The following is a 16,686-nucleotide window of genomic DNA, read 5'->3' on the forward strand; positions in this document are numbered from 1 at the left end:
CCTGTTGGGGAATGCTATCAAGACAAGTACACGCAAGTGATGATGAATGATGATGCGTGAGAATCCCTCGATAGACTCCTAGACACCAATTTCAATTTCTATGCTGTGTTGACTTGTCCATATTCCCAATTAGAACTTCCATCAGATAGGAAGCCTACTTACATGTTTTGTTTTGTTTTGTTTTTAATCACATAGAAAAATGTCTGGGACAAACAAAGAAGATGTCAAAAAAAATAGGTTGGTTAAACCAAAAACCCTAGAAATCTGATTGTAAAATTGAGATACCAGAAGTGGAAGGGAAAGGTAGAAAGAATAGGGCAGAGGCGGCCCAATGGACTTAGTGGAAGACTATGAGTACTCTCCTGGAGGGTGTGGTGACATACACCTGAAGAGGTGAGATCCTGTGTCTCTGAATCAAATACAGTGTTGTACAACATTACCTCTTTTTATAAAAAAAAGGGGAGAAACATCTATAGCAAATATCATACTTAATTTTTAAAAAAAAAGGTTTTTTAGATAAGCAATTAATGAAATACCCTGTGATTCAAATGCCATTGTGTATCTCAAAACAGCCTGTGTGGGGAATTATTTTCTCCATGTAGTCATCTTTTGCATCTTATCCAAAAGACTCATAACTCACAGTGAAACTCACAATACAGTTGTAAGAAGTAACTTTGATAATACGAATAAAACCCTTTCTACCTACACTAAATTAGAAAAATCATTGTAATCATTAAAAATTATATAATTTGACCATGTACTGATATATATGGACTACTTATTATAAATATAAATAATCTATAATAGTAATTGTTATTATGATGCTGCTGTTGATATTATCATCAATAGATTTGGTAGAAATCTCTTTTGGAGACTTGGCAGACACAGTATAGTGAATAATCATTGTAGAATAAATAAATCCTCAGAAGTTCTACTTTCCCATTATGTTAAAAGGTGGGTAACTTTTTAAAATAATTTACTTATTTATGCATAAAAGAACTGGGGTGTAGGCCAGAGGAATGGAGGGGGTTTGAAAGGTTTCACCAGTGACAGAGTGAGGAGCAGAACAGAAGGATCTACTGAATACACTGCTGAGGGGAGCAGCAGGCGAGACAGGAGAGGTCTGCTGCACCATGTGGGCCAGCTCCCTGGCCAGGGATGGAACTCTGCTGCAGTGGCTGCGGATAGCTTCATAGTACTGAGACTTAACCCCTTGCATCACCAGGGAGGCCCGAAATGGTTGGTAAATTTTTAGCTCCTTTATTCATAAGTTTTCCAAATTTTGCCAAATAAATGTACTAACAATTTTTATCTCCCCACATCTAGCCAATTTGTTTGAAAACTGATGTGCTCTGATTTGTGATGTTAATAATACAATGAAACTTCACAAACATCAAAGTGAATATTAAAATTGAAATAATCCAAAGGCTAATTTCAGTTGGATTAAAAGCAACTAATCTAGCATTGCTCTAGTTAAGCTTTAACAAATCCATTCCTACAAATGAGAGTACATAAGAAGGTTTTAGAGATTTTCATGTCATGTAAGTTAAGTAATAAGGCACACTGAATGAAATTTGTTTTTATAAGCAGTATTTTTTTAATGTAGAACTGAAGAACATATGATACTAACAGATGAGTGGGTAATAAGTCTAAAACAAAACATGAAATAAAAAGACGATAAACAGTCAAATTAACATAGGTTTAATCATCATTGGTTAATCTATATGCTTGGAATCAATAAAGTAATGCAACTCTAACATTATAGAAAAATATGAAAATTAAAACTGACAAATATCTAACTTGTGTTGCCACATTGAGAGCAAGTTATTGAGCATTTTATAAATTATTTTTCACCCATTTCCAAAAGTTTGGGGACTGACTAATGATGACAACTAAAAGTTAAAATAAGATCTTAGAAATAAGAAAAGCCATAGGATTATCACTTGGGACAGATACATATGTTATATATTACCACTGCTTATAGTATATATTACTGTATCATATTATCATATGGATTATATACTATATATATAAAACCATTGCTCATATTCTTCAAAGATTCTTAAGAGTATTATATTTCCAGTCAGGTCACTCCCCAGCACAAGTCTGTCACTTTACGTTTTTAAAAAGAAATCAAATATCCATAGGTAAGATGAAAAAAAAAAAAACCCTCAGCTGAACCTTTAAGGAAAAGATAACTCAAAGTAGATCAAAGACATAAATGTAAAGCAATAAAATTCTAAGAGAAAACATCAGAGGAAATCTTCAAATGCTAGAGATAGGGAAAGAATGATACTGGGCAACAAAAGCATAATTTATATAGCATAAAAATCAATAAACTGGACTTCATCAATATTCAAAACTTTTGTTTCGTGAAAGACCCCTTTTAAAAGATAAAAAGCCAAGCTACACATCGAGAGAAAATGTTTGAAAAAAATTTATCTGGCAATGGCTTGTATCTAGAATACATACTTCAAAACTCCAACAGTAAAATAAATAAGAGGATACTTAGCGTTGGAAAATCACACTTGAAAAGATTTTCAACATAATTAGCTATCAGAAAGATGCAAATTAAAACCACAATAAAATATTATACAGCTTTTAGAAGAGCAAACATTAAAAAAGAGAAAGAACAATACCAAATATTGGCAAGGATGCAAATTAACTGGATCCTTCATACATTTATGGTAAGAATGCAAAATGGTACAGATATTTTGGAAAATAGTTTGGCAACTTCTTAAAAAATTAAACCTATACTTGCCATATGGCCCAGCAATCACACTCTTAGGCATTCTTCCCATTGAAATATACCCATATATAAATATTCATATCTTGCTTTACTGAATATTTTTAAAAGATTGCAAAAAATTTCAATATCCTTCAACAGGTAAATGGATACATTGGTATATCCATTCAAAAGAATAACACTCAACAACAAAAAGGTATAGACTTTTGATTATACAATTTTGATGAATCTCAAGCATATTATGCTAAGTAAAATAAGTTAATGTCCAATTATTACAAATTGTAAGGTTGAACTTAACTAACATTCTAAAAATTAAAAAAAAATAGAGCTATATATAAAACAGATTAATGATTCACAAAGTTTAGGAATGGGGGAGTGTGCATAGTGTGAAATTATAGGAATAAGGGAATTCCTCTTTGTTGATGGAACAATTCTGTCTTCATAATGTTGGCAGTTACATTAATATGTACCTATAATAATATTGCAAGAACAGGATATGCACACAAATGAATGCACATAAAAAAGGGTGAAATTTGAGTGAGATCTATAGGTTGTCTCAATGTTCATTTCCTGGTTCTGATATCGCAATATAGTTAAGTAACCTGTCACTGAGACAAGCTTTGTAAAGGGTACGGGAATCTTCTCAGTATTTTGCAAATATTTCAAAATATTGTTTTAATCCTGTCTACCACAACTTGCCATTCTCTCAATTCATTACAATTTCAAATGTCCCCTAACTTTAAAGGTGTGTTAAACTTGCTACAACACTCATGTTTCTGTGTACTTCCCACTTAGGTGTTGTATTGACACTTGTGAGTAGTTTTGCATAACACTGTGGATAGTGGATAGTTTTCAATAAAAGTCACATGAAGGAAGTTCAGGAAAAGGAGACCTATAAGTCTTCACCATCTTCCTCTCACTAGCAAGCACAATTTAAATAACCAAGACATCACTGCCAACTGAAATGGTCAAGAAGCTGGAAGACTTCTATGTGTAAACAACAAGAAAAAGTGCACAAATAAGCAAACAAATGTACAGATATTCATAATGCAGAAAGATTGGAGCTTACAAAAACATCACAAAAACGACAAACACAAACCTATTTGTGAACCCCCATAATCATGGGATAATAACCATCCCTTTTGGAAAAGACTGTAAAACAATTAAAACACAAGAGTAACTCAGACATTAGTTACTCAAGAACCCCAAACAGTAATACAGAATCATCATGTGTAGTAAAGCCATGACTTTTTAGGAAAGAAAATTAATATGACTCAAACACATGATTAATCTCTCATGCTGACACAAGGAATCACATTCTTTCACAAATTGTTCTTTAATACACAGTCAAAGAGAAAATGTAAGACTTGCCAGCAATGATAAAAATCCTATATTTATATGAAGTCTCTGGTTGGTATGTTCTGAAGAACAATAGTTATACATCTTTAAACTTTAAAAAGGAAAGCATAGAAAGTATAATGTTAAAACCCCAAAAGCTCATATACATTAAATTTTTAAAACAGGCAATCTGTGTCTTGAAGATAGAACATAAATTCACTGACATCTTAAATTTAGCTCTTCTTTCTAACCTCACAAAGATTGCATTCTACAAATAAACTTTAAAATAAATTAAATAAATTTTATGAGTTCAAGAGGACATGGAAAATTGTTAAAAACTGATAAACTTTTTCCCTTTCCAAGCATTCTCATTTTGTTTTTAAGAATAAAATATCTATGAAATTAAGGAGAGAAGACAGTGTTGTTCCCATGTCATGAGGCCAGGTGGCCAAGGAGACTGGATTGGCTCACTCTGGACACATCTACCAAGAGTCTCTATTTTTCAAAAGAAAAGAATCCAGAAAAATACAGATGAGGTCTAGTACAGTAAAAGCCAGGACCCATGGGTTGGTGAACATGTGATTGTATACTTGTCTCAGCAGGAGTGGAAATGCATGGATCCTGCTCAGAAGGACTTGTACACAGATGTGTCGCAGGGATAACCAAATATGGTTCTTGGGGACTTCGCATCTTTAGCCAGGTCAAGTCTCCTCTTTGTAGCAAGGGAAAGAGCTTTGGGAGCTGTTATGAGAGTTCTCAGGAAGATGTGTATACAACTAAAAACCTTGATTTTCCAGGCTCTCTTTCAGCTAAGCATGACCATGAGGCAGTTCTGGTGAATAATTTGTAATCTGAGAAAACTAGCTGGTGGTTATAGGAAAATTAAACTATGTGAGCCTAAAGCCTGCGCTCCTATAGGGTCATGGATGGAAAGCCTACATGTGCCCAGCTATCTTCAAGACCTGAGAATAAAAACTATATGCTAAGGGTAGTAAAGCAGAAACATAAAGAAAAATGGGTCTATGCTAAGGTCCAGACCACATACCTTTTACTTTCTTTGTGAGAAATATAAACCTCTATTTCCATAACTCAGTATGTGAGACTTTCTGCTAATTGTGAGTGTATTGGGTTTTCTGTTGCATAGAACTAAATGCATAAGTGATTTTATCATGTTTCTATAGCAGAGAATATTATCTGCTATTCATAATTTAATAGGCCTGTGGCTAGTTGCTTATCATTTATGAAAATGAAGATAGATTGATGATATTGAATAACATGATTTTATTGGTAAAATAAGTACTTAACTCTTGCTTGCTAAATATTTGGAAAATTTCATTGTTATACATACAAGAAATATATTTGTAGACTTAGTTTTTGGAGTGCTTACCCAGAAATAGCATCTTTTTTTTTTAAAGATTTATTTATTTACACAAGAACTGGGGTACAGTCAGAGGAGCGGGAGGGTGAGAGAATTCACCAGAGACAGAGCAGGGAGCAGAACAGGCAGACGGACCCAAGACACTGCTGAGGGGAAGCAGCGGGGGCGGCAGGAAAGGTCTGCCCCGCCAAATGGGATTCTCACAGGCCGGCCAGATTGAACCCCTGCGGCAGAGGCTGCGGACAGCTTCACAGTGCCGCGCTCAACCCGCTGCGCCACCAGGGAGGCCCCAGAAATAGCATCTTACTGCAATTTATCATTCAATGGAGCTACTAATACAGAGATGAATCGTCCATTTCTTTGTTTAATGCATCTCATGGCAAAAGCAAATACATTGAAAGTAACTGAAATCATCAAATAAAACAGTAGAAAGAAAAATGAGAAGGTATGACAGAGGATTTAAATGATTTTCTTATTAATAGATCATATGTTCAGATATCACTTTCATTTTCAAACTTTTAAGTTGCTATTATATATTTTTTTCTTGTTATTTTCAAAGCTATCCCTGCTATTAGTAAACTAGGTATGTGCATTTCTTGAACCATCTAGAGTTAGGTGCAAGAAAATCCCTACAGTCGTTTGATGCCCAAGAATTTGAACACTTAGCAGTCAGATGAAAGAATAGAAAAAAAGAAAAGTAAGATCAAGAGAAAGGTTATTTTCAGTTTCTGCAGGCTAGCGTTTACCTCTCTCAATAAAGGGAGCTTTCTGCTCATTATATCCCAGGACTCATCTTGCCTTCAGCGTGTAGTAAACTGGCAATTGCCTTATCATTTCCTCTCCGAATGAAGGATCAAAGTTTAAACATATTCTTTTTCTTCTCTATTAGATTATGATTAAAATTATCACCTCCTCACCTCATTCACACAGTTCTCTCCTGGGGTAAAAAGAAAGAACCAACTAAGGTAAAGACGCTGTTAATCAGCAAAATGAGAAATTGTCAGGAATTTCTGGTCATATTATTTATCTAATGGATGTGGTATTAAAAATAATAACAATAATGAAGTCTTGTGAAAATAATATTCTAGTAAACATTTGAAGAAAAGTTAATTTCCTAATATTCTCATCATCAAAAAGCTACAATTTATTTACAAAGCATTTTAATTTATTTTGCTAGTTCTTAATATACATTTGTAAGGTGAGTCCCATCCCTATTTTATGAAGAGAAAACTGACGTTGATTAATTTGCTCTTGAAATCAAAGCTATTGAACATTCATGAGAAATAAAAATTTAAGCTTTGTCTTGCTCTTATACTTTGCAACATGGACACTGGGAACTATTTTTATATATTGTTCCCATTTTACATATGAAGCTAAATTTAGAATCTATATTATTTAAACCATTTAAACATCAAAAATGAATCAATTTTTATTAGACAGTAACATAATTTGAACAATGTCAAATAAACCACAATGTAATTGTATAATATATTAATATAGAGAGAGATTACATAATAATATGTTTAATGTGGAGTTTTACCTTTTCTGAATGCACCAGGTTTTTGTTGTCCTAAACATAAAACACAACAGGGCTGCTTCTATATAATAACAGAAATCCAGATTCAAAACAATGGTGAGTATCCATGAACATACATCATCAAAAGAAGAAAACCTACTCTTTAGTAGAAATAATTTTACTTTAAAATGAAAAATAACTGATAATACCAATTGTCCCCACTAAAAACACTTTCATATTTTCTTTTAGTACCTATAAATGTATAATTGAAGTTGAATATGTAATTTCGAACAACAGCAGTATGATATGCCTATCAGTCTAAAACTATAGCACATTTCTGGGATGCTGTATTATCATCTCACTGGCTAACCAGGGCCAGCTTGGTGGAAACTAAACTGAACCCTCTAAGAAGTACCACGAGGAGTCATTTCTCCAGAGATGGAAGCAGCAGACACCAGAGCCTAAATTAAACCAAAACACTTCATCAAGTCTTTTTTAAAATACTCTGGAAATGAGAACAGGTCAGGAGGCTCTGACCTCTTCTCCATAGAGATTTCAAGAGTGACTCTGTAGTAAAGATCTCATGTGAATGTAAAGGGCATGTGAATCTACTGGTACAACAGAACAGACCAGGTAAATCTTACAATTTCTTTATTTGCCCCTGCTTTCTCAAATCACTGATATTTGACCTTCTTCAGAGCCCATTACTTAGCCAAGCAATGAGAAAAACATATACTTTCAATTATGATATAAAAGTTCTATGTTATGAGAATCACTTTTGGGTATGGCTGGTGATACACCAAATCCAAACTGTTCAAACGGCCCAGTTTGGAAATGCAGCTGAGCCCTGCATCTCCACAGCTGCCCACTATCTGCTCGCACCAGGATATTGGGACTTAACTTCAACCCCTGACTTCCAGGCACCACCTAAGCTAAAACTGGATACCAGAAGCACAGGGCCAGGGTTGCACTCCAACACCTGACTTTCCGAGCAAGGGGGCTTCTGGGAAGGGGGTGGAGCTGAGCAGCCAGGGGTTTTTCAAAGTCAGAAACAAAAGTCACCAGTTGACTTTCTTCCTGATGATTGTAGTGAGTCTGACATGCCTTACTATTCTTTCTGGCTTATACTCTGTGCACTTTCTCCTGGATTACTAGCCTCCAGTGCTCTCACTCTCACTCTGCTCTTCAGTGGTGAATGATGCCATATTCTCTTCAACAGGTTTGCTTGGCTTCTCCACCTGAGACCAGTTCCCAGTTTGCCGTGGGACTGAGCAAGCTGGTCTTCTCTATGCATATCAGGCCTCAACACCCAACTCCACCTTTGCCCAAGCCCCAACTGCTTCTCCCAGGTTTGTCTTCAGCCTTGTTACATGCTCTAGCTTTCAGGTTAGCCCTTAGGCACTGGCAGACTGGCCTTTCCATGGATGACCTGCTTCTTGCCCCCAGTGCTTCCTCTGCTGAGAGAACCAACAGCCATCTTGCCACCACTGACTACTACTTGCCACCACTGACTACTACTACCTTTCTGTCTCTCTGTCTCTCTCTCTTACCTCACCCTATTCTCACCCCTTGTTAATAAACTCTATTATTATTGTTTCTCCCCATGTGTCTGTTTTTGAGTCATGTACTACCCTCATAAGCAAACTGGTAAGGGCCCATCAACTGGGTCTTTCCTACTGCCCCAGGTTTGCTTGGTTTCAAAACTACTTTCTAATTCTGATCAGATAACAATGTAAAAGCTATTTTTATTTCTAACAAAATGGAGATGTTCCCTGTAACTGCAATACTTAAACACACTTGGGCTCACAAAAAAAGCCTCCCTCCCATTCTTGGGCTTGCAATTTGACCTCAGGCTCTCTCAAACTGAATATTCCTTCAGTGATTAAACCTTTACTCTCTGCGGAGTATGGAGGTGTCTAATTAATAGTGATTGTCTTGATTTTTTCTGGTTATCCTTAGCTCTTTATTAGAGTATAAATTTCCTTTCCCCATACTGTTACTCACATAATTTCCTGGTAACTCATTGTCCTCCCATCCTAGCATTCTCAACATTTGTATCTTAAGGTGAGTTGACCTGAGATTCATTAGCATGAAGAAAAGAAAAATAAAGAGTCACAAGATATTCATTCAGTCATCTACTCATTCAAATACTGTAATGGGGCCTCCCTGGTGGCGCAAGGGGATAAGCACCACACTATGAAGCGATCCATAGACTCTGCAGCATGAGTTCAATCCCAGCCAGCCAGCCGGGGAGCTACCGACATGATGAGGCAGACCTTGCCTGTCTCCCTGCTGCTCCCCTCAGCAGTGTATTTCAGTCAGTCTGCCTGTTCTGTTCCCTGCTCTATCTCTGGTGAATCCTCTCAACCCCCACATCTCTGGCCTGTACCCCAGCTCTTGTATGCATAAATAAATAAATCAATCTTAAAAAAAAAAAAAAAAAAAAGGGCCTCCCCTGGTGGCACAGGCAGTTGAGCTCCACCCCGCGAAGCTGTCTGCAGCCTCTGAAGCGCCGGTTCCATCCCGGCTAGCCAGCAAGGGTCCCACATGGTGTGGCAGACCTCTCCTGTGGCGCCCGCTGCTCCCCTCAGCAATGCATTTCATCAGTCTGCCCGTTCTGTTCCCAGCTCTGTCTCTGGTGAATCCTCTCACCCTCGCGCACATCTGGCCTGTACCCAGGTTCTTGTGTAAATGAATAAATAAATCTTAAAAAAAAAAAAAAAATACTGTAATGTTCCCTACAAGTACAGACTGTAAATCCAAATGTGAGCAAACAAGATCAGACTATGAATCCAAAAATGAGCAAACAATATAGACACAGTGCCCATCACAAAAGAGAACAACTGAGCAGGGGATATAAAAGAGCAGAAAGACAACTATATCACAGTAGCTGACCACTCTTAAATGGGTGTGTTCAAGGTTTAAGGATGGGGACAAGCCAGGGAAAAAGCCCAGTGTATCTGTTATGTCTTGAAGCATGGATAGGAACATATTGTTAGGGGGAAAGGATGTCCTGAACAAAATCCATACAGGTCTTGTGGACTCCACCCCGACTCCATCAAGACAATGGGTACTACAAATCCCATGATCACTAAAGGGAGGGTCACAAGGACCTGAGGGTGGAGTTAAGCAACCATGTTCTTTGTTTGGGTATTTAACCAGCCATGTGAGTGGGAGGGGTCAGCCTCTTGGCCACGCTGCACTTGGCTTTCACTAGCTCAGTGGGTCATGGGATTCTAGGTCAGTGGAACAGTTAGGGCACATTTAAAAATTTATCTCCCTCTTTTTCTCCCTGAGTTATTCATTTCTTCATTTCCCCTTTGCTTGTAAATAAACCTTTTATTAACCTGTTGTGTGTGCCTGCAGTTTAGAATTAAAAAGTCCCTTTTAAGTGCACAGGTGAGGACCCACAGTCACACAACCCATTTCATATCAGTTTGCTCTATAACAATATTAGAAGCAATCTAAGCACAAAGAGAAGAAATATTGTGTACAAAAGCATAGCTATACTCACAGCTAGACCAAAACATATAGCATTCAGGACAAAGTAATACTATGACACATTTTAAGCTGATATCCTTTAGACTTTTGTTAATCATCTGTTTCTACAGTGATTTTTTTTCCTACTAATAAAAATTAAATCTAGAAAAAGTTTCACTTAATAATTCATTTTTACTAAGCTGAAGGTCATTCTTGTGATATAGTTCAGAAAATATGTCTAGTTGTTGATCTTTCTTGCCATTTTTCAGTGGCACTTTTAGACCTGTAACTTCTTAAAAGCCTACACAAAATAAGAAATGAAAATCTTCAATACATGTATAAAACAGATGTTTCTAATCTATCTTAGTAATATTGTAGTGCTCCATTTAGAATGGTCCTTCTAGAATAATAAGAATATAGAGAGGCACATACTTGAACAAATAGTCAGGAGCCATAACTGACTGGACTTGGAGGTAACAGGAATGAAAAAGAGGACTAATGAAGGGTACATCTTAAAATTTTGGCTTGAGTAACTGGTAGGATACTATACACACTGAAATAAGGTATAAAGTGACAAACAGGTTTGGGATGAATAACCATAAGTTCAGGTTTATACATACTGAGTATTACAGTACATCTTGAGTATTAAAAAAATGAGGATATTTATAAATATGTCTCGACCAGGAGAGCAATATGGAGTAAAGATAAATATGGACAGTCTCAGTACATAAATGGAGTCCATGGTATGGATATGATTATCTAGAGAATATATGCAAAGTAGAAATGCATAAAAGGGTCTAGAGAAGAACCTTAGGAATCCTACATAAAATGGTCAAAAGAGGCTAGGACAAACCACCAGAGATAATGAAAGAAGAACAAGAGCTATAGTATCATGGTTTCAAAGACTTAAGTAGTCTACAGACTATTTAAGCTACAGATACACTGCTCAAGTTTAATACCATCTCGGTCCCTTGCCTATAACACTGCAGAGGCATATTTCAAAATGAAGTCTTTATCAGCCTAGTTTCCTGATGGAAGGCCCTGAAGATAACGCATATGGGCATATGATATGGGGACAATTAAATGGTATTGCATTAAAACACTAAAATGTGGGAATTAGGTGCACCAAAACCAATTGCAATATAAATAACAGGTGGGGTAAGGTGGGGAAAAGGCAAGTTAGGAGAAAAATCCCATTTTAGGAGTCCAGAAATGAGAAATCATGGACGCCATCACACACACTCATGCACTAATTTTTACTTTATGGCACAGAGTGAATCACTAATCCTCACGCTGATTCAATAATCTTAGGATAATAGAAAAAAGTAAACAAGAACAATAAATGTACTTAACAGAATTTCTAAGAGATGCCGGTTGGAAAAGATGAGTTTGTCAATGAGAAAAATTGCCTCCGCCTTCACTATCCTCATAAATTGTTATTTACAAATTTCTTCACTCCTTAGTAAGGTACATTTTGTACCTAAATAGTTGCCTGGTTGTGTATTTGTGTTAGGCCAAAGATACACTCCCCAGGTAGGTTATTAGAAATAAATTGAAAATAGGAAAAGTAAACCAGTACCAGATTTTATGAAGAAGAATTTATTATTCATCAAATGTTAACAGTAAAAGTTACTGCTGCCAAATACCAAATTACTATTTGATATGCCTAAATGGAACATGTGTGCTGGAAAATGGCAATTACTCAGAACCAAGGCCAGAAGTAGAATCCAGGTCAGAGTGAGGTACGAGGGCCCATTGGACCAGCCTTTTCAGCGAGAGCACTGGATTACCCCTCGTCTATATTCTGGCATTTGTCCCCCTCATTAGTTTTGACAAACCATGAAAGAGGATCAAAAATGCTTCAATCCCAATAGAGTTGAAGTGAATTACATGAAAGAAACACTTAACTAAGGAGAGATGTTTTTCTGCTTGTGATCATTTTTTAAAAAAGGATAGGAGGGAAAACATTTCCACAACTCTTTTAGAAATGTCTTAAGTGTCATTTTACAAAGCATACAAGTAAATTAGTGTCATCATTAAAAAGCATATCAAAAAAGTGACATGCTTTTGCTCTAATATTTTTTCGACTATTTCTAAAACCCAGTCTTGAACTATGAAGATCACGCACTGTTTCTTTGAAAGCGTGTATTATAAATACTAAAATCAAGTTCACAAGGTTGTTTCCCAGGTGGTTTACATAAGGGTCCAATCATCTGATGAACAGAACAATAATGAGTTTGAGAAAGGCTCATTTATCAGGATCTGTTACAAGCTCTGGAATGAGATGCTGTATCAACTTGGAGTTCCTCTGTTAATAGAGGTTCTCTAATAAACACTGTTGAATTGCATACAGGTATTAACAATGCCCCCTCATGAATCGAAGATTTTTTTTTCAAATTCCAAATCAACTATGTTTCATTATCCCCAAAGCTTGTTCTCGCCAGTAACTTGCTGAAAGTTTCTATTATTTTAAAATGTGTGAGGATGTCCATTCTGTTGGCATGGTTGTTTTTATTTTCAGGTGGCTAGGTTAAAAGGGCAGAACTCATTAAACCACAAAATGCTAACCATCTGCATTTTATAACTATACTTGTTTTTGCTGCGCAGACTGCTAGAATTATTATCGGAGCAACTTAATAGTGGTAAACCAATTTACAGCTTGAAAAGCGAGAATCTAAAACTAAAGCATCCTGAATCAACCAGCCACTACAAGTTTGACGTTCTTCTCATTTCTCCCTCTTGAGGATAGCAATGTACAAGGACGAAAGCGGCTGTCAATTTACTCAGCAATGTTGGCTCAAGGTGGGGGGGGGGGCGGGAGAAGGGGGACAGTGTTCCAATGTGTTTAATCTTCCCTGAAGGGGAGCATTAACAAGGAACTAACAAAAGTTGCTTAGATAAAATCACAATATTTGCTAAGAAATATTGCAGAAAATTTCAAATGTGCAATGATACACACTGGGTTTTATACACAGGCTAATTCACAAGAGCAGGCTAGCGTATGAAAAATGTCAGAAACACAGCAGTGCCTTTGCCTCTGCCTCACGCCGCAGGGGCACCCGAAGAAGCGAGTGCCTGCAGGCACCGCACGTAACCAATGTCTCAAAACCGCTGATTCCAAGAGAGGGGAGGAGGAGGGTGATGAGGAAAGTTTATTCACGACTTCCACGTTTATTCTGGGGTGGGGTGGGGGGTGGGGGAAGACAAGGGGAGTAAGCGACTTGGCAACCCAAAACTCCGGAAGCCACAGGACTCAATTACCAAATTCAGTCCTACGCCTGCCCTCGGAGCTTGCAAGTATCCCAGGTCCAGGGAGGGGCGGGGCTGACGCGGGGCGGGGTTTCGGGGGCGGGGCGGGGTTTCGGCGGGGCGGACCCGGAGCGGGACGGGGCCAGCGCGGGGCGGGACCGACAAGCACCAGAAGCCCGGGGCGGCCCGCGCCTTGAGCCCGCGCTGAAGGCCGGGTTCTGCGCCGCTAGGTGTCTGAAGGTAGAGCAGGGCGAGCGCGGAGGGTCAGAAGTTACCTGCGCTGGAAGTCCGGGGCGAAGGGCTTCAGGTACGGGTCGATCTCCAAAAGTCTGGCTAGTTCAGGCACGTCCTCCAGAGCAGCAGCCAGCGCCCCCTCAGAGCGGTCCGGCCGAGCCTCCGGAGCCGCCATCTTCCGCCTCAGCCCGAGTAGCCGAGGCCCGAGAGGGTCGAGTGGAGCCGCGGCGGGGACGGGAGGCCGGCGGCAAGGGCGGAGCCGGAGGACGCGGAGACGAGCCGCCGCGGTCCGGGGCCCTTTATAGCCTGAGAGAAGGGCCGCCTGCTGCCCCCCTGCTCCCCCGCCAGCGGGGAGGAGCGGGCCCCAGGGTGATGCCCCGGACGCACGTCCCGCACGGGGAGGAGGCGCCGAGGCCTCTCCGCCCCCTCACGCGGCGGCACCTGGAGGCGCCGGGACCGGCCCTTGGCGCGGCCTGGCGGGACGAGGCCGCCCGGGGAGGCGGGGCCGCGCCGACGCAGCCCCGCCGCTCCCGGCCCGCGCTCGGCCCCGGGACCACCTCTCCGCGGTTCACCTTTTAAAAGCCGCCGCTTGGCGCGCATCCCGTTTTTCACAAAGTTTTTGAGACTTTTTATTAGGGCAGTGTTTAGACAGATCAGTGAGCTCACAGGGAGGCGAGCAGTGAAGTGGGGGTACAGTGTTACCTTTGAACGTGCTGCTATCGTTTCGTAACCCGACCTCTTCCACTGCTGCCGTCCGGTAAATTAAAACCAGCGGGATCCTGCAGTCACTCCTCGAGCGGGCCGGTGTTCTGGTGGCATCATCTGGTTACTAAGAGCTTGGAATTGAAACCATACCAAGAATTTTTTCCCATATCCCAGAGCGTCAAGAAAAACCAAGAAGGCCTTTTTGCCTTTGTTTTTATTTATAATGGTTCTAACAAACTAAACAGCCGTTAAACTACCCTTCGAGGGACAAGTCGTGCAGGGGAGGGCATTGAATTGTAGACCAACTGTACCACCTTATATTAGCAGTGATAATGCAGTAGGTCTCTCCTGGCTTAAGAATGAGGGACTCTGAGGTCTCCCCCACTTGGTACTAACTTATATTTTCTCATACTTGTTAATTGACTCCTAGTGCCAGGATTCTTTTTTAAGAATAGAGAATTAGAGCGCCCAACCTGCTTTGAGTGGCAAAAGTGGAGAGAGAATCTCAAAAGTTGAGACTATCTGTCCCAGTTAAGACTTGGAAGTGGAGTTTCTTAGGGACTGTGGAGAAAGAAGTGTGTCCATTAGCCTGTGCCTAAAATTTTAAAACATTCAAAACATTGTGAAAGGATTAGTAAAGTTGATAAAGGATACCTAGTAACAGAGAACTCTATCAGAGAGTGACAGAGTGAGTACTTTGCACATCATTAAGAACGGCATTTTCCATGAAGATGACAACATGCAAACATTTGTAAACTATAAAACACTTAAAAAAAAAACAAACACGAAACTCAAAAGCGGGATGCCCAATAGACCCACAGATCGGAATCCCCCATCTTAAGCATTTATCAGAAATCCAAGTTCCATGCTACTTGCTTACTAAGATCTCATTTAGCTGGCTGAGAAATAAACAAGTTCTCTCTGAAACATACCCTAAATCAGCTTTCTTACCCTTCCTATTACTCTTTATAGGCCACCTTCATCTCTCACTTGAACTACAACATATCTAACAGATTCCCCATCTTATAGTCCTTATCCTCCCTAATCTATGTCAATGTTTCTCAAACTCATGTGTGTGTGTGAACAAGTGTTTGAACAAATATTTTTTTGAAGTCCCATTTGCTAGCAAGTTGCCTACGTACTGAGGATAAGTGGGAAACAAGTCCAGTTATCATAAAGCTCACATTAAATAATATGGGATAGGGAAGAGAAAATTACCAACTAAATAATACAAGAAATGCAAAACATCCCCACAAATGCCCTATAGTAATAAATGTACCATAGAGAATTAAAATTAAGCCAATATGTCTGTTTTAGTTCTGTCAGTCAAGGAAGGCCATTTAGAGCTGACATTTAAGCTGAAGAAACAAGAGAAGAACATCCCAAGTTAAGAATTGTGCAATGAGGGAATGAGTTGATTTAGTTACAGAAAAAGGGAAACATAGTGTACTTGGTGAAAAGAAGACTATCGGGGGTCTCCCCTGGTGGCACAGGCAGTTGAGGGCAGCACTGTGAAGCTGTCCACAGCCTTTGCAGCACTGGTTAGATCCCAGCCAGCCAGGGAGAATCCCACATGGTGCAGCAGACATCTCCTCTCTTCCCTGCTGCTCCCCTCAGCAGTGCATTTCAGTCAGTCTGCCTGTTCTGTTCCTTGCTCTGTCTCTGGTGAATCCTCTCACCTTCTCGCACATCTGGCCTGTATCCTAGTTCTTGTATGCATGAATAAGTAAATCTTTAAAAAAAAAAAACAAAAAGAGGGCCTCCCCAGGGACACAGCAGGTTGAGCGCAGCACTGTGAAGCTGTCAGCAGCCTCTGCAGCAGGTTCGATTCCCAGCCAGATAGGTGGATTCCCACATGATGAGGCAGACCTCTCTTGTCTCACCCCCTACTCCCCTCAGCAGTGCTTTCAGTCTGTCTGCCTGTTCTGCTCCCCACTCTGTCTCTGGTGAATCCTCTCACCCTCCCGCACCTCTGGCCTGTACCCCAGGTCTTGTATAAAAATACATAAATCTCTTTTTTTTGCCACATCTACTGCGAGA

At 39.5% G+C, this 16,686-nt stretch overlaps 1 protein-coding gene across 1 annotated transcript in view; it reads right to left on the reverse strand.

Annotated features, from left to right (window-relative positions):
* Positions 1–14,116, reverse strand: part of GBE1 (1,4-alpha-glucan branching enzyme 1) — a gene marked incomplete at both ends in the record, with an annotated part of 250,486 nt that extends 236,370 nt beyond the window's left edge. Inside the window, one exon of the mRNA XM_084231058.1 lies at positions 13,983–14,116. Coding sequence (XP_084087184.1) covers positions 13,983–14,116 — 134 coding nt within the window. The remainder of the gene's footprint in view (positions 1–13,982) is intronic.
* Positions 14,117–16,686: the final 2,570 nt, after the last annotated feature.

This window comes from Talpa europaea, assembly GCF_964194135.1.
Source record: "Talpa europaea genome assembly, chromosome: 4".
Taxonomy (NCBI): Eukaryota; Metazoa; Chordata; class Mammalia; order Eulipotyphla; family Talpidae; genus Talpa; species Talpa europaea.